At 39.3% G+C, this 18,424-nt stretch overlaps 2 protein-coding genes across 3 annotated transcripts in view; both read right to left on the reverse strand.

Moving 5' to 3' along the window:
* Positions 1-19: 19 nt before the first annotated feature.
* Positions 20-10,252, reverse strand: mest (mesoderm specific transcript). The gene is made up of 12 exons (XM_033976072.2): positions 10,148-10,252; positions 8,518-8,704; positions 7,440-7,519; positions 7,258-7,335; positions 6,359-6,495; positions 4,950-5,008; positions 4,809-4,849; positions 4,645-4,715; positions 4,453-4,554; positions 2,928-3,004; positions 1,678-1,741; positions 20-1,153 (listed from the first exon to the last, which is right to left on the reverse strand). The coding sequence occupies exons 2-12, from the start codon at positions 8,669-8,671 to the stop codon at positions 1,036-1,038; spliced, it is 981 nt and encodes a 326-aa protein (XP_033831963.1). The 5' UTR covers positions 8,672-8,704; positions 10,148-10,252; the 3' UTR covers positions 20-1,035.
* A 2,472-nt stretch (positions 10,253-12,724) lies between these two features.
* atp2b1a (ATPase plasma membrane Ca2+ transporting 1a) overlaps positions 12,725-18,424 on the reverse strand; it is a 115,289-nt gene continuing 109,589 nt past the window's right edge. For both annotated transcript variants that reach the window (XM_033976382.2, XM_033976381.2), the window contains one exon: positions 12,725-17,734. In XM_033976382.2, the coding sequence (XP_033832273.1) occupies positions 17,348-17,734 (387 nt within the window). In that variant the 3' untranslated portion in view covers positions 12,725-17,347. The remainder of the gene's footprint in view (positions 17,735-18,424) is intronic.

Raw genomic sequence — 18,424 nt, forward strand, 5'->3', positions numbered from 1 at the left:
AAAGTGAGTCGTTTTTTTTAAATACAAAACTATTTTTTATTTTGTCTAAACGAAATAGTTCAAATCTAGACACACAATGAATTTTTTTTTCTTTTTCCTTTTTTTTTTACATGTGTTTATGGAAACGGGGCTTTTTGTCCTTGAAGTGAATCAAAATCCCAAAATTGAATCACGAAGGGGCAATATTATGCGACGAGATTTGTTTTATCAGCCAATAACAAAACAATTAATTTGGGTTTTTAAACAATTGTATTTTCTGTTGCTGCGTTTCTGAATCTACTACACAGAAAATCTATGGAGAATTGAACCCAGGACCATCTTGATAAGAGGCAGGACTCAGCCACTGTACCCACATAAGTCTGATTCAGGCCCGTCGACAGAAACGTGGAGGCCCCGGGACAAGGAGCCACACACGGGCCCCCTCGGATATAAACACAGGAAAGGTCCAGTTTTTGGAAGCTGGCCAATCATCTGTCTCAAAAACGCTGCTTTAACTCAGATGCTATTGGGATGTTCCTCAGTATGGCATTAAACGTATCCATGGAGACAAGCAGGCGATCATCGGGCCAAGTTGGACGGAGAAGCAACGTCGCGCTCCGTTTGCGACGCATCTCTTTATCAATACAAAATGGAATAAATGCAAGATACATAAGTTTAATGCCACACTGTGGGACATTCCAGGCAAAACGGTGACATCTCCATGGCGACAAGCAGGCCCTAAACCATAGACTGTGTAAAGAAGTGGACTCAGTGAGCGGCTCCAGTTAAATTTTCAATAAAAAGTGAATTGATGGAGACAGAAACAGGGTCGCTATGTCCATTTATACAAACAAAGAGTCTATGGGCAGAAAAGTTACAGTGTAGCTTTAAATCCATTTCGTAAACACAATAAAGCATAACACAGCCCCTTGAAACTCAGCGTTTTTGTTCAGTAGCTCGCTGCAGCATTTCGTCACTACAATCACAAGTCTTCAACACATTTTTGGTAACTTTGGCTCACATTTGAAACATCCCGGTGACATTTTGACTTTTTATTCAGAAAGAGTGAATGAAATTAAAATACGCGTTGAGGAAACCTTGGGGGTCCTCCAGCTGAGGGTAGTGACTTATGTGTTCATCCAAAACGGTGATGGTGGATCTCGGGACCAGCTTCCTGCAGAAATAAAGTAAAGCCGTTGTGATTTAGCAGTAATTATTAACGCATTGTTTTTAAGTCAAAGTCTACACAAAATTACATTAAACAACACAACTCCAGGTCTGTTTTTGAGGAGCTAACAACATTTTAACATGACTTTAAGCTAACAAGTGTCCATTTTTGTGTACAAGACCTTTAAATAATCTTTGAAACTCTATTTAAAGTTTAAAAAAAGGCTTAGATAAGATTCACAAATAAATAAATACTTCTAAAAATCAACTCGTTTTATCCATTTTGATCTGATAAAGCCACTGTCTTTGTTTAGTCCAGATAAAGATTATTACAAAAAAAAGACTCTGGGGCCCAGGCAACAGACCCAAGTTCCCACAATTTGACCCTCTTCCTATTCATTTATATTAGAGGGGGGGCCCATGTGAGGCTTTTTGCCCCGGGCCCCCAAATTTCTGTCGACGGCCCTGATCGCTGTGCTCAAACAGAACAGAATATTTATACATGAGGAAAGTGAGATACAGGAGACTCACTGATAAAGTCGTATGAACTGTGGGTGAGGGTTGACCGGGTCTAGGGGTCCGTAGATTATGTGAACTGGAGAATGAGAAGAGAAGACAATAAGAAAAAAGGAGGAGAGTAATGAGTTTGTACCACAGACGGACAAAATAGTGAAATAAAATCATCATCAGATCATGTAGAGCGGGTTAATATGCATCTGCTGCTGTCAGACTCGTCGTTTTGGTCTTAAATGTTCAGAGAGAGGACACAGTTTATCAATAAAAAAAATAAATAAAAATAAACTCAAAATGACAAAATAAAAAACAAAACAGCTAAAAATAACAAAAAAAATTAAGAAAATAAACACAAAAAACAAAATAAAAAAATAAATAAAAACAACTAAAAAATAAAAACTACAAACAATAAATAAATAAATAAACTTGAATATAAACACAAAAATGAACCCCAGGATCATGTCGAGGGTTAATATGAACATTTAAGACCAAAATGACGAGTCTGACAGCAGCAGGTACAGAGAGGGGACAGTTTTTCAATGTAAACTGAACTGGAACCAAAGTCGATGGATCAGGAAGCGTGTTCATGCTAACTTCCTGTTTGAAACGTAGCAGCTAGCAGGTTAGCCATGTCCATTTATATAAACAGTCTATGGTTCGTACATGTGCATTTATACATTTCTCCAGTGGGTTTCTTTCACATTAAGAACCACTTTTTAAAATATTTGACTTAGAAACAGCCGTACCAACGACGAGGCGAGTCTAAAACTGAAAACGAGTCTAAAAATCGATCTATAAAACGACTTAATCACGTGTAAACTCTGCATAAAATAGATCTAACTCTGCAACAGATCGATTTTCAATACATTACTGAAGCAAAACTGGAATCTATCAAATTAAAAATCAAATTGAGAAACGCAAACTACACTAGCTCTTTTATGCTAAGAATGTTCCACTGTATGCCACTGGAACTTATCTATCTCCATGGAAACGAGCAGGCGTTGCTATGCGGCAGACTCAAGATTAAGAACGCATTTTGTTCAAGGTATTTCTGATCAATAACAAAACCTGTAATTGAATAATAAATGTAAGACACGGACACAGCCATGACATCTCCACGGAGACGAGTAAAGCGATAGAAAAGTTACACAGTGCAGCTTTTAACTGTCAACCACACGTTTCGGTAATGTGCAGCCGACGCGATCTGCTCCGTCGGACTTTTCTATATTTAAAAATGCGTCTAAAAATATAAAGATGATTCAACTCACGCGGGACCGAGGTGGAAGACAGAGCGCCCACCCACCGCTCCCTGTGCTTCAGCCTCTGGTTTATGTACTGCAGGAGGCTACGACACAAAGTACAACATTTATAAAACGGGCAACACTTTTTAAAAACACAGATTATAAAAAGGTCTGAACTCTTGTCTTAGGCTTTAATTAAGGTGTAGTGTTATGAAGTTCTACCTTAACACAAATTAATTCTAATAAAAGTGATTTAAACCAGAGAAGATTTAAATGTTTTACTGTAGGGAAGCACCGATCCAGCTTTTTCAGCTCCGATACCAATTCCAATACAATGCTCTGGTATCGGTTAATATTGGGTATTGACAGATGCTTAAAGATAAAGACTGAAAACACCATTTATTTCCTGAAAACAATAAATAAAATGAGACAGAACTGATCCGAATGTGTTATGTAACTGTTATTTATCTCTCAAATAATGACAGAACAACTTTGTATAAATAAAAGTTAAAACATTCTGTCTTTCTAGTCTTTTTATATCAGTTTATGTACATCCAGAATATCGTCTGAACCGATATTTGGAAGTTGATATCGGATCCAGCAAATTCTTCAGTCCTAATTTATTTAATAAGTTGAGTTCATGTTGGGATTTGATCTACAATTAGCTCAATGCACAGCAGCGCGCTAGCTAGCTCACAGTGTCTCAAAGCTAATGTTAACTTTTACTAAAATCATAAAATGTAAATTAAACAACCTATTAAAATTAAAATAGATCAATGTAAAGACTAGCCCATTGTTTTTATATGTAGATCATTTCAGTTTGTGGCATTTTAATATTTTTTATGCCTCAAGATTAGCATTAGCGTTAGCATTGACTTACAAACACTCGTCTTTCTAAACAAAACAAAAAAAGAGTCCGCTCAGTGACAGCCTATTTTACCGCTATGGACAATACACATCATGAAAGAAATAAAATGAAAATTCACATATTGAACCGATGCATTGTGGGTAAAGAGTTCACACATTTGCCACATTAATCCAGTGATTTAAAGATCCTGTATTACTCTATTTTCTGATCTATTATAATGTTGTTTCCTCATTCTGTTGTTTCATTCACACATTTTTAAACACACAAACAAACCTGAATTTTTAGAGTTCTTCCCTCAAACAGAAGAAAAACACCCTGTTCCACCTTGTGATGTCATCATGTGGTGATACAGGAAGTGCTCCACTGTGTTTTTAAACTCCACACACCTTCATTTCTAGAATCATTTGGATCATTTCAGCTTTGGATTTGCTTGTCTTTACAAAAGGTAAAATGTCGCTGTTGAACTTGAAAACTACCACTTCATGACATCACAAGGTGGAACAGAGCGTTTTGAGCTTTGGAGATGTATAGACTAATAATAAAGTGTGACTCAAACATGTGTGAATGAAACTAAACACAACTCCAGGTCTGTTTTTGATGACGTAATAACATTATAACACGACTTAAACCTCACACGAGTCAGTTTTGTGTAACATCGTCCCTTTAAGCGTCACTTCTGCTCACCTGTCTAATACCAAGTTTCCGTCGTTGAAGCGTAGACCGGTCCACATGTCCCAGAACTCCGCGTCCGTGGGCTGCGTGTACGGACCGAACACTTCACCGACCCTGAGAGACAAAAACGGGCGACAGAACTTCACGTATTTCGAAGTTACGATAAAAGTTCTGCGCTGATATTTGTCCGGTTTAAATCCTCACCCTCGCTGGAAGACCATGTAGTTTGTGAGTCGTGTCAGGACAGTAGAAAGTAAACGATAATCTTTGAGAAGCTTCGGAAAAAGTGCGGAGAAGATGAGTTAATTTTTTATAAGAAATCACATGCAAATCAACGAAACGCGGGTTTTTAGCGAGATTTAACTCACGATTTGTAGTAGTCGAGGATGATGTGTCTCTGGGAATAATCCTGGAGGAGCAAAAAGTCAAGACAGAATTCATTTAAAAAATCAGAGATGATGTTAAGGAGGAAGAAATAACAAGATTATTTAGCTTATTAAGCATCCCACCTCCATTGGACAGACACAGACTGTTTAAATGCAGACGTCCGCTCCGGTTCTGGTCACTCCTGGAAAAACAAACATCACAGGAAAATTATGGATTTTTAACTTTCCTTGTTCAAACTGCAGCGTTGATTTTTGTTCTGAAACGATACAAAGTGATACTACGACAAATATCAGTGTGTTACCAATGAGTTTAGATTAAAAAAACACTGAAACTGTCCACTGTGATGATTCAAATGTGACTAGAAAACTGTAGTTTTTGTAGAACTTTAAGTATATTTTTTTTTCACAAGAAATATGTTTTAAAAGGTCCTGTATTATGTAAAACTGACTCTCCTCCCTCCTCAAAAATATAGACTAAAAACACAACTCCAGCTGTTACATCTCCAAAGATCAAAACGCTCTGTTCCACCTTGTGATGTCATCAAGTGGTAATTTAGGTTTAACAGCGACGTTTTACCTTTAGGTCAGTAGAAATGAAATGATCCAAATGATTCTAGTGAAGAAAGAGAAAAGAAAGAGTAATGAGAGAAAGAAAGGGATGGAAGGAGACAGAGGGAGAAAGAGGAAAGGAGGGATAATGAGAGAACGAGAGAGGGAGATGGAGAGAAAGAGAGGGGGAGAAAGAAACAGGAGAGAGAAAGAAGGAGAGGAAGAAAGAGCAGAGAGAGATTGAATGAGACAGGGAGAAATGGAGAGAAAGAGAGGGAGAGAGAGGAAAGGAGGGATAATGAGAGAAAGAAAGAAAGGGAGAAAGAGAGAGAGGAAGAAAGAGCAGAGAGAGATGGAATGAGACAGGGAGAAATGGAGAGAAAGAGGTATGGAAGGACACAGAGGGAGAGAGAGGAAAGGAGGGATAATGAGAGAAAGAAAGGGAGAAAGAGAGGTCAAACTGGAGAGAAAGAGAGGGATGGTGAGAAAGGAGAGAAAGAGGGAGAGGAAGAAAGAGCAGAGAGAGATGGAATGAGACGGGGAGAAAGAGGAAAGGAGGGATAATGAGACAAAGGGAGAGAGATAGAGGAAGAGAAAGGGGGGGTTGAAAAAAAGAAATTGAAGGAAGAAAGTAGCTAATAAAAGAGGAGAAAAAGACAGGAAGGACAGAAATGATCCAAACGATTCGAGTGAACGTGGAAGAAGTTTAAAAACACAGCGGAGCACTTCCTGTATCACCACATGATGACATCACAAGGTGGAACAGGGCGTTTTCAGTCTAAATATGCAGAGTTTGAATGAAACAAAACAACTCCAGGTCCGTTTGTGACGAGGAAACAACATTATAACACAGATCAGACTAAATCTTTGTATCTAAACATTGTTATTTTCACCATCGCTTCACTTTGTCTAGTAATTTTTCTGAATAAAGTTTTCTCTGTCATTTTTTTTCTTTTCATGTATAAACGCTGAAGAGCACAGACCTGTAGAGCAGCTCCAGAGCGACCGTGTCTCCGTAGTCGTGGGACACCAGGTTGACTTTGTGCTGGTTCAGGCCCAGATGTGAGACCAGAGCCTCCACCAGACTGGCCTGCTCGAAGATGGAGTATTTATGTGGCCGCTGTGGACGAGGAACAGCATTTAAACAGGTATAATACTACAACTACTACTACTACTACTACTACTACTACTACTACCACTACCAGGACAAACGCTACAACAATGCAACTGCTAAAACAAACTCCAAAACACTGCGGAGAAGAAATGACGTCGTACAACTGCAGCGACTAAAACTGATGCATGAAAAAAACTCCAAATAACTTATTTTTAAAACTCCATTATTAAAGACACGATTATTATTTTGTCTTAATAAAGTCACACTACTACTACTACTACTACTATAATTACCACAGCTCCAAATAACTTATTCGTAGGAGCCATATGGGTGTTTGGTCGCTATGGCAACGCGTGAGGGGCGGGGTTCACGTGGGCAAAGGTGACGTGCCGGGATGTTGGAAGGCGCCGGGTTTCCTGCTGTCTGGGAGGTGGACAGAGGACACGCCGGGTATTTTTTTTTGACCGCTTTGTTTTGCTTGTTACCCTACATTTTTGTGTAGGCCTACGATTCACCGTCTGTGTCTGTGTCTGTGTGTCTGTGTGTGTGTGTGTGTGTGTGTGTGTGTGTGTGTGTGTGTGTGTGTGTGTGTGGGGGGGGGGGGGGTGATTAAACCACCAGAAAACTGTCTATTTTTTTACAAACAGCAGCGCGTCGGTCCAGTACCTTGGTCTACTACTACTTACTACTACTACTGCTACTGCTACTGCACCACTAATACCACCATCACTACTACTATTACTACTCCTTCCACCGCTCGTCTCTTACAGGTTTGTCACTGAAGCCAAATCCCAGAAAGTCCAAAGCGATGACTCTGTGGAAACGCTGATTCAGAGGCTCCCAGATCTGAAAACACAAAAACTTCCTGTTATAAATACAAAAAGTATCAGAGTAGTGAGGCTGACGGGAGGTTTTCATCTAAAAACGCCGATGTTCAAAATGGCCGTGACCTTGATCCAGTCGTAGCTGGACGTGGGGAAACCGTGCAGCAGAATGACGACGTCTGAACTCCCCAAAGCTCCAGATGAATCTACAAGAACAAAACGCACAAATACAAAGAGATACATTAAGATGGAGCACTATGTCACTTTCCTGGCACTTCCTCACATGACATTAAACTTGTCTATCCTGCAGTTATTAAATTACAGGCGTTTTTGCTAAAAATACCCTGAAAGACACTTTGTATTCTCATTGTAAGGAGGGTTGTCTCTCCGTAGATCTGAGCTGTAACTCGCAGTCACTCTAACTCATACAAATTAAAAAAAAGGGACCGGTTATCCTGAACTCTGGAGACTCCGAGCTTCACATAAACTGAGAATGAGACAAACGTGTGTCTCCATCTGCAGGTTAAGGCTCTGGCAAAAGTAGTAAAGTACTGTACAAGTTTTTGGTATCTGTATTTCACTTAAGTACTTTTTACAGTGGATACTTTTGACTTTTACTTCACTACATTTAAGAGGAGTCTGTACTTTCTACTCCACTACATTTTTGAACTGGACTGAAAAGGAAAATTATTTTATTATTGTCTGAGACCTGCTGAAAAGGCTGAGGGTTTATTTTTTATCACATTTATAATTTGAGAAAAACAAAAACATACAAATAAAAACAAAGACAAATAAAAACAAAAGACCAATTCAGTCGTTTCTGTTGAACAAAATTCAGCACAAAATCACTACATTTGAAGTTTTATAAGACCTCAAAAAATGTGCAGAATACTTTAACTTTTTACTCTTTAAGTACATTTTTAAACAAGTGCTTTAACGCATTTTTAAATAAGTACTTTAATACTTCTTCTAAGTACTTTTTGCACCACTTTAACCACAATCAGACTTAAATTATAACCTTGTTCCTCAACAGTTTCAAGCGACTCATCACAGCAGACAGTCCCTCAGAAGAACCCTCCGTCTACTAAAGTGTGAACCTTTTACGGACGTAGAGAACGAAAACATGGAGCGAGTGGTTTGAGAAAAGAGGATGCACTTGAGACTTGTGCTATAAAAAGACAGACGAGCGTGCAGTTGTAGTTACCTCTGTAGAAAACCTTGTGTCCTCTGAAGTGGAAGTGCTCCCCGGCCGAGTGCCACTTGTTGAGGGCGGGGGAGAGCTGCGGAGGGGGGATGTGCAGGTACACGGCCACCAGGGGGAGACACAGGAGTCCCACGTGAAGCCACCACTCCCTCATGTTCTGCTCAGCCTGGACAGTGCATTCTGACTTCTAAATAAAATGTAAATACAAGGCGAAGCGAGGCAGGTTTATCTGTACAGCACAATTTACACACAAAGTCAATCAAACATAGCAAAAAAGTGTGAACAGTTTTGACAGTTACAGGTGCAAAGTGAGTCAGCTCTAAGCGTCTCAGTTGTGGAATTGATCGTATTTTAACGCCCTGAACCTCGTCATTAAAGAATATTGCAAATTCACTGCACTTAAGACATGGAAATTAGTTCTAACGGCAGCAGAACTGGAGGGTTTGTTAATCGGTTTAATGTTGCAAACGGGACACAAGAGTTTTTACCACAACTTCCAAAAATGTCTGAAAAATCCCTGTCCGTTTTCTACATAAACTGTGGTTGTACATGTTGCATCTTTTCTCTGTAAATCTCATAATGAACCTGAAGCTTTGACTCACACCGTTTCAACTCCGCCTCCTCCCTTTTCTGTTCCTGACCTGACCATTGCTCCACAGCGTTTTCTGCTTATCTTTAACCATCGTAACCTTCACTGGAGCTAGAACATTCCAAACATTCACAGCACACACACAAAAAAAAACATTCAGTGCTTCCTATTTGTAGAGAAAACGTGCATTACCCATTTTTGTGGCTTGGTTTTAGGTTACGGGGCAAAAAAATGTATTTAAATGCCATTAAACAGCATTGTCTTTGCACCATTTTAAAACTCAAGACACTATCAGTCAGTTTGATCTGCACCCTAAAAATCTGACCCTAAAAATACAGTAACACCATGCAACTTTTGTGACAGAGGGTCTAACACCTGCTCGTCTCCATGGAGATGACGTCGCTTTCCAAAATATGGCATTAAAATGTGTATCTCCAAGAACAGAAGACGTGACACCTGCAGGACAAGTTGCAATCAGGTCTGCGGATGCGACTCCACTCACCAAAAAAAAAAAAAAAAGAACATGTTAATCAAAATAAATCTATGCATCTTGAATAAAATGCAATATAAGTTTTATGTTACACAGAAGAACATCACCATGGAGACAAGCAGGTGAAGGACCCTCCACAGAAAAGTTACACAGTGATCCTTAAAGTCTGTGAACATTTTCCTAATCAGCACACCTGCTACTAATGAAACAATAAACTGGATCAAGAAGTTATAAAGACAAATGCAGTAAAATAGCCACATATTCAGACTGTATTTCATCATTTTACTGCATTTGTATTGAAGATAAACCTTGTAGAGCTTAAAAAAAGATGTGTACTGGGGGACAAAGGCCAAATAGAAGCAATTATAACCCCGATTTAATAATTAACCTGTGATCTGTAAATAAAAACAGTAACTTTGCCTCACTGTGTGGACACAAACAGGACGGGGGCAGTGCACACAGACGATCGCAGGACTCTCCCTTTAAACCGCCTCTTCTGTCGAGTTTTACCTGCTTAAATGTTGCAAAACGTGCTTGGAAATTGTACTTACAGACGTGCAGGGAGCTGTCAAACGCAAACCTTTGTCACGGCTCCATAAATCTGCTCAGATCCATGTGCGGAAATGTGCAGCGTGACCCCTGACCCCGACAGGACCTCTCACTCTGAGCCGTTTCAAAATACAAACCCGAATATATTTATTATACTGGATTATGCTAGGTTTTTATGTCTGCTTTGTACATGTTTTGTTTAGTTATGGAGTTTATTGTTTATATTCTGGTTGTACGCTGTTGTTAAAGAGTAGCTCCAGTTTAACGTTTATCATTTGACTCAACGGTTAAATTCATGCTAGCAGGTCCGTAAAATCTAATAAAACAAGCTTTATATGCAAATTATAAAAGATTAAATGAGAGGAAACGGCTTGGACTGATACATAATTTCCAGATAATATAATATTTTTAAATTAAATGATTGTATTTGTAAAGTTTGCCGCTAATAGTTCTGCTGTAGAGTGTGAGACTTCTTACCAATACACGATCTTCGGATGGTTTAAAGGAGACGTGCTTCCCTCTAGTGGCGCGGCTGTGTAACTGCAGCACCAATTCAATGTTTTAATTTAGAAGGATTCAAAATATATTTCTGTCCGTTTAACTTGGATTTGTGAAGAAATTATGTGTGATTTTAATAAAACTGAGTAAAGTTTTGTTCTGCACAAACATATAGAATATAAACACTGGTGGATGATATCATTATTTAAGTAAAAGTACAGACAGAGGCAAAATATGACTCAAGTAAAAGTATCACATGAAAAATCTACTTAAGTAAAAGTATTTAAGTACCTGTTTAAAAATGTACTGTAAGAGTAAAAAGTAAAAGTATTTTCCACAGATTTTTAGAACAATTAAAGCATCAAATGTAGTGATTTTGATAAACAATTTAGCTGATTTTAAGTGATTCAGTCAGTTTCTCTATTTGTCAAGCTGTTTTTGTGTTTGTGGATTTAATTTGCTCAAAGTTGGGACGTTAAGTCAAATTAAACGTGATAAAAATAGGTTTCAGGTACATCAGTAAGTCTCAAACATAAAGAAAAGTACTTTTTAGCACCGGTTCAAAAATGTAGTGAAGTAAAAGTAAAAAGTACCCACTGTAAATGTTTTTAAGTAGATTTAGACCTAAGTACTACTTTTACTTGGTTATGTTCCACTGGTTTCTGCACAACAGGTGACATTGTCTGAGGTGAGTCCAGTTTACAAAGGCTCTTTGTGTCTTTACGTCAGACCTGAACACGACACACAGTGAAAACCTGCTCTTTGCTTCTTGATTCAATCCACAGACTGCTCTGGAACGCCGCGTAAAAAGAATTATCTCTAGAATAAGAAGCACCAAGGATGGAGTACTCAATTTTGTTCAAGTAAAAGTACAGATACAGAGGTGTAAAGTTACTCAAGTAAAACTATCACATGACACACCCTCAAGTGTTAAATGTCGTGATATTGATTCAAAATGAGACAAATTTTGGTCAGAAACAGAAACAAAATGAATCAGTTAATTGATTTGTCTAATGAATTTTGTGTTTTTATTTTTGTTTTGCTCAAAGTCGAAGCTTCAACTCGAAAACTTTAGTCAAAAATAACCCCTCAAATCAGATGAAAAGTACTTTTTACTTTTCAGTCCTGTTCAGAAACGTAGTGGAGAAAGTACAGATACTGCTCTCAAATGTACTCAAGTAAAAGTCAAAAGTATCCACTGTAAAACGTACTTGAGTAAAGTACAGATACCCAACCTTCAGTACTTGTACTTCGTTCCATCCAAAAGACGCCTGATAACTTTAATAATAAACTTGATCAGAATACTGTATTCTGGGAAGTATCCTGAGTAATATTGTTCTTGTCGATTTTTACTGATGTGTCACTGAGCAAGACACTTCACCCAGGCCCGTCCATGAAAAATGTGGGGGCCCGGGGCAAAGAGCCTCACAGGGGCCCCCCTCAAACATTAAGGCTGTGCAATTAATCACATTTTCAACAAGAGTCACAGTCAGTTCTCTGTCAGTAAAAGTATGTGGTTTGGAGCAGAATTCAGACAAAAAATACACAGTCAAATTGAAAATCGAGATAAAATTAATGCATTTTTTTGCGTATCATCCACGTTTAACCAGCGCCGTTTAAAGGGCTCGTATTACGCAGTTTTTTGATGTTATAATGTTGTTTCCTCGTCACAAACAGACCTGGAGTTGCGTTTTGTTTCATTCGCGCATGTTTTTAACGCACAAACCCTGCCGATTTAGAAACGAAACACCCCGTTCCACCTTGTGATGTCATCATGTGGTAAAACAGGAAGTGCGTTATTGTGTTTTTAGACTCCACACATCCGCACTAGAGTCATTTGGATCATTTCAGCTCTGGAATTGCCGATTTCTACTGAACAAAAAGGTAAAAAGTAACTTGAAATTTACCACTTCATGACATCACAAAGTGGAACAGAGCATTTTGAGCTTTGGAGATGTGGACAATCACAACTCCAGGTCTGTTTTTGAGGAGGAAACGGCATAATAACACAACTTAACGCTCACAAGAGTCAATTTTGTGTAGTACAGGTTCAGAATCGCAAATAACAACATGGCCCTGCATTTAGGCTAAATACATTTTTATTTTTAAAAACCATACACATTACTCGACAAGTTTCAAATGTAAATCCAATCACAATATCAATTTAAAATGCTCAAGATAAACAGACATGAAGTATCTTTATTTCCAAATGTTAAAAGATAAAAAAATAATAATCCATAGAACAGATGGAAAACAAAACATTCATTCCCGTTGACAGGAAGAAGCTACGGAACAAACGTCCAAAATTAATCTCTTTTCTCTTTGTTTGCATCCCTATGTGTTTAATAATAAGTTATCACGCCATTCGGAGAAACGAGTAGCGACAGGGGCTGCGTCGTGTTTCTGTTTGCGTCCGTCCTCAACGCTCCTCGATAAGTTTCGTTAAAAGAGGTGAAATTATCGTAAAAATAAATCGTATTAAATGTTTTGAAATGGTTTAAGTTGCCGGGTCTGTTCACGTTAAAACAAAAAACACGCGTAAGTTTTAATATCTGCTCTCACGACAAAAGAAAATAGTAAAATAATCGATTTTTTTAACTGTCAAAAGTTTAAATTTCAATCGTTTTTAAGTTGAAAAGTTCCAACGCTGATAAAAGTTTGTTCAACCAAACTTTATAAACAGTTAAATAAAAAAAAACAACAGCCGTCCATCTGAAATTTGGACTTAAACTTATAAAACGCGAACACAACCGAGAACACACCCCTTAGCTACAAACCCCGCCCACTGAGAAGCGAGAGCCAATAAGAAACAAGCCTCTGTATCGGCCCTTCCTCTCTGGAGTTGGCGCGATTGAGCGATGAGGCGTCGAGGAGGTAAAACGAACTGAAACTGGACGCAGCCGAAACGTCGCCCCGTCTTCCTGTTCCCGTCCCGAGGTGGAGGAGGTTTCTTACCCACACGGCACTAAACAATATCTACACAAGTAAAAACGACTTGAACTTTGAAGATTTTGTTTTGATTTGAGGAGTTTTGACAAGGTTTGATACTAAAGATGTGACATAAAACCGTATTTTCCGGATTATAAGTCGCACTTTTGCTCCTCCTGCACCACTGAACATTTAAAATATCAATATTACGGTAATTTAAACGCCATTTAAGAAAGACTGAACAAATATTTTATTGTTTTCATTATAATTTGCCTTTAAAGATAAAATGTCTGTTCTTGGTCTTGGATTTTGTCAATACATTTCCCCAAAAAACGCGACTTATATATGTTTTTTTCTTCATTATTATGGATTTTTAGCTGGTGCGACTTATACTCCAGAGCAACTTATAGTCCAGAAAACACGGAAATATCTCGAAACCAGTTAGAAACGATTTTGCAACGATTAAATTAATAAAAAATCTAAACAAAACTCTGCAAATCAAGATAAAAAATTCACGATTCAGGTCAGTTCATCTTAAAACTGCGCTACGTAAACTTTTCCAGTGCGGGACTCGTTTCCGTGGAGATGCTGTTTTGCCAGGAACGTTCTACCATTTGGTATTTCATCTATCATCACGGAGGCGAGCAGGACAGGTCAGATCTGTGGAGAGGCGACCCCACGCGCAGTAAGAAGCCTGTTTTTCATCAGAAACGCCTCCTGCGGCTCAATAAACACCAATTCCACAGACGTTTTGAGGAAAATTCTAGGCAAAGCGCATCATCATCTCCACGGCGACAAGCAAACGACGGACCCCGCACGAGAAAAGCTACGTAGTACGGCTTTAGATTTAGATATAAACCTTGCGGTACAGTGTCTATAGGCGTCCCGTGCAGCTAAACAAGCCAGCCAGCCCAAAAACAGTGAGAAAGTGAGAAATAAACTTATATTAAAAGAGGCCAGTTCTCGTTCACACCGTTTGCACCCTGAGATGAGATTTTTCCAGAATAAATATATTTTTTTTAGTTGCCAAAAACCCTCCCGTCCCTTGTAGAATAACATCGTTTGGTGTCAAATCATCCAAAATTGTGTTGTAGTCAGCGGAAAGCATCAGTACTGTCATAAAAATACAAAGGTACAATTTCTCTATTCTTAAGGTTCGTATCAAAATGCGTTTCGTATCAGGAACGCCGTATGAAATAAAGTACCCTGTGCAGAGCATTACCAGTGTTCGCCTAAGCTTTATTCTTGAAAAAACAAAACAAAATTCACGTCCAATTTTCATTTTTCCAGTCAAAAAAAAAAATGCCTTACAAAGAACCCCCAAAAATGCAGTGTATGTGATTTAAAGAAGTGAACAGGGTCGAAACAGAATCGCCTTCGTACTAAAACAGAAGAACTAGAACCAAAACGATAATTTAGTCTCGCCTAAAGTATAAATAAGGTAGGTTTTTTTGTTTTTTTTTTTAAAACAAGACATCAACCAGCTATCGGAGCTACACGTCCGAGCTCAAAGGAGATCGCAGCTGATTCCCTTTAAAACGCAACACATTTCTATTTGCCTGAGTAAACAAATGGTAGAGCATGCATTGGCAGGGGCTAGTTAGAATCGGCAGGGAAATAATAATAATAAATAAAAAATATATATATCACAAATTGCACCAATTCAAAGAAAATAAAAACCCGGGTCTGTATTTAGCGAGCATCCACAGAAAGCTACTCTATAGTGAGGCAACAGTCACGAGGCGGGTGGTTAATGCGGGAGGTGGTGGTGTAGTTCTGAAGGGTCGTCAAGGCACGTTCAGTAGGTTTTTTTCTGCGTAAAAAACTGATTGAGAAGTGAAAAACTGACGAGACGAGGGCCGTACCATCAAGTGTAATCAGATCTAAACAGCTACTTGAGTTTTTTTTCCAAATACAAACCGCAAAACAACAAAATATCCTGCGTTTTTAGTCGAAAAATCGTGTTGTACCTGTGTTCGTTTTAGTAAGATTGGATTGCTCACTAGCGCCTTTACTCATAGTGGTCACGCGGTGTTACTGCGACGTGTTCGTTCAGCCGATTTAAACCAGTTCCGGCGCCGTCGTTCTACAGGTGGAGGCAAAACGACAGCGCCATCTGCAGGAGAGTAAATACAGCGTGGCCCAAAAGTCACTGACGCTTTTAAATCTTTAGTCGCTCCTATAATTCTTAAGTTATACTCACCGAATTTTAGCAGTAGATAAACTGAACCTTCTGAGATTTTTGGCAATTTATACGGTTAGAATTGTTCACTAAAACTTGAACTTATCACTGCTTAAACGAGAGGAAGTAATAATGTTTTTTAAGTGTCCACCATTTTGGTTTTCGCCCTGAATATCCCGATTCAACACACTCTGAAAAAGTAAAAAAAAAAGCTATGAATTGACTCGAATTAAACCATGATCTGAAAAAAGAATGAGCTAGAATTAATTTACAAAAGACCAGATTGACCCTAAATGGATTTGTTGCAGCTGTAGTTCACACTTCTAGAAAAACGTTCCGCATCAGGTCACGTTTCGTTCTTTTTCTCAAACGTTAACGCTCCTGGGGTTGTTCACACTTGACCAAAACTGAAAAAAACGAATCGCGAAACTTGTCAGAAGTTTTTTCCAAACGCAAGCAAAATAAAACGCATCTTTGAAATGGTGCAGCCCTCGACTAAACCGCTCAAAACACAGCGCGAAAATATCGAAAACCCGACGTAAATACAACGAAAACAACTGTACAGGTCGATTTGGTGCTTTTTTTTTGGTGAATTTTGGCTGTGTATTTTTAAGCGTCATTTGTGCATAACCAATAAAACGCCCAACGCTGCTCGAAACGTTTCAAAATAAGGCCCTCACGTACCGCTTTAAAGGTAAGACTATCGCTACGGTGCCAAGCTAACGGGTAGGTCTGTAGATGCGTGCTAGATCAACGTCCAGGTCAGGTCTCTATATACGTCCCTTTTAACGAGTGAACCTTTCAACATGTGGAAATCTTTGAACACAACGAATGAAAACAAACCCGAACGCAGAAGGTCTTGTGCACATTGAACTATCAAAGAATGGAAGAAGTAAATATATTTATAGCAAGTTAGTGAACAGAGGTCCTAATTGTGTTAATTGTCCCGTCTCTGCTGGACCTCTCTATACAAGCCTTAGTGTTTATCCGTTTGGCTAGAAGGTTCTATGTTTATCTACAAATATATAACAAATAAAACTTGCAGGCAAAAATAGTTAAGTTTCAAATAGAAACACCCTTTTTCCTGAAAATACAGCAGTATGTGAAATAATCCTCATTCATAACTCTGTCCCATTGTCTGTATCATACATCAGGAAGCTCTTTGCCTACAAACAGAAAAAAAGTATCTACAAACTTTGTAAACAGACCTGCTTTTCCAAAAACATAAATAACTCAAAATATTAACAGCCAATGAACAGAATGAGCAAGGGCCAGATATATAAATATACAACACCATTCAGATAAAAGAAGCCAAAGGTTCGTTCAGAATCTTACAGACGATCTTCAAGCTCCATTCAAAATTAAAATAATAATATCATAAAAACAGGTCACTTTCAATCAGTTTGTAGTCGCCCCGTGTTACCGAGCCAAACAAGGGAAGAGGGTGGAGTCCTGTGCAGCGGCAAGAAACAACCAAACGTAAAGACCAAAGCATCCACACCACGCCTACATTCCACTGAGAGTCCGCAGCCCCGTCCGCCCCCGCCCGGGGCCGCACCTGCCGCACCTGCCCCCGCCCCGGAGCTCAGGGCCATCAGAGCGACGTCTCCAGGCTGTGCAGGGGGCTGCTGGGGGCGGAGGGCGTGGCCGACTTGGGCGCCTCCGGGAGCAGGTGGTTACTGTCCACGGCGTTATTGTTCTGGTTTGGGGAGAGGGGCAGCGCCGCGGGGGGTCCCGCGGAGACGGGGGAGGGGGTGGGTGAAGGCGGGGTGGGCGTGGCGTTGCGGGGGCTGGCGGAGTTTCGTTTGGTGGGCGCGTCGTCCTCTGCGTCGGTGTCATCGATGAGGGGGATGTGGGGCTCCGAGTCCTCGATCCTGAACTCGGGGTGAGTCATGAAGTTATGAATGGAGCTGCGCGACTCGGGCTTCTCCAGCCCCTCATAGAGGGAGATGGAGCTGCGGAATGCATTCACCACCCGGATCTGCAACGGACACACACACCGTCACTCACAAGCGCTAACGCAAGAGCTAACACAAGAGCTAACACAAGAGCTAACACAAGAGCTAACACAAGAGCTAACACAAGAGCTAACACATCCCGTAACATGTCAGATCATACATAAGGTTTACAGGACTCTATGGGCACAACAGGAGAGTGGCACACTGCAGTGATCAGGATTAAACCAGGATTAAACCAGTATTAAACCAGTATTAAACCAGTATTAAACCAGTATTAAACCAGTATTAAACCAGTATTAAACCAGTATTAAACCAGTATTAAACCAGTATTAAACCAGTATTAAACCAGTATTAAACCAGTATTAAACCAGTATTAAACCAGGAGGAGCTCTACACGTGCAGGTTACATCTGCTCCTCTGCCCTGTCCACACTGATGTTAGTGACACTTTAAAACCATCAGGAAACACTCAGGTCATCACTGTTTTAGTCTGTGTCACCAGCTCCACCCTCAGGATTAATGTTATTATAGTTTCACTAAACATGGGTTAATACGGAGAATTATTAGGTCTAGATTATATTTTAAACAGCTGTGACTTTTTGCATCATGGGTAGAAAAAAATATACTTATGCAAGGCTTGCCTACAAAAATAAAAATAAACCAATTTTTGATTTTTCTTTTTTAATGGCATGTTTGTATTTTTATATTTTCACG

Source organism: Periophthalmus magnuspinnatus, chromosome 12 (genome assembly GCF_009829125.3).
Source record: "Periophthalmus magnuspinnatus isolate fPerMag1 chromosome 12, fPerMag1.2.pri, whole genome shotgun sequence".
NCBI classification, from domain to species: domain Eukaryota; kingdom Metazoa; phylum Chordata; class Actinopteri; order Gobiiformes; family Gobiidae; genus Periophthalmus; species Periophthalmus magnuspinnatus.

Coding starts and splice junctions, on each gene's coding strand:
- mest (XM_033976072.2), bottom strand. CDS start 8,671: ATGAGGGAGTGGTGGCTTCACGTGGGACTCCTGTGTCTCCCCCTGGTG. Junction 4,850..4,949: donor TCTGTGTCTGTCCAATGGAG/GTGGGATGCTTA, acceptor TTGCTCCTCCAG/GATTATTCCCAGAGACACAT. Junction 1,154..1,677: donor CAGTTCATACGACTTTATCA/GTGAGTCTCCTG, acceptor TTATTTCTGCAG/GAAGCTGGTCCCGAGATCCA.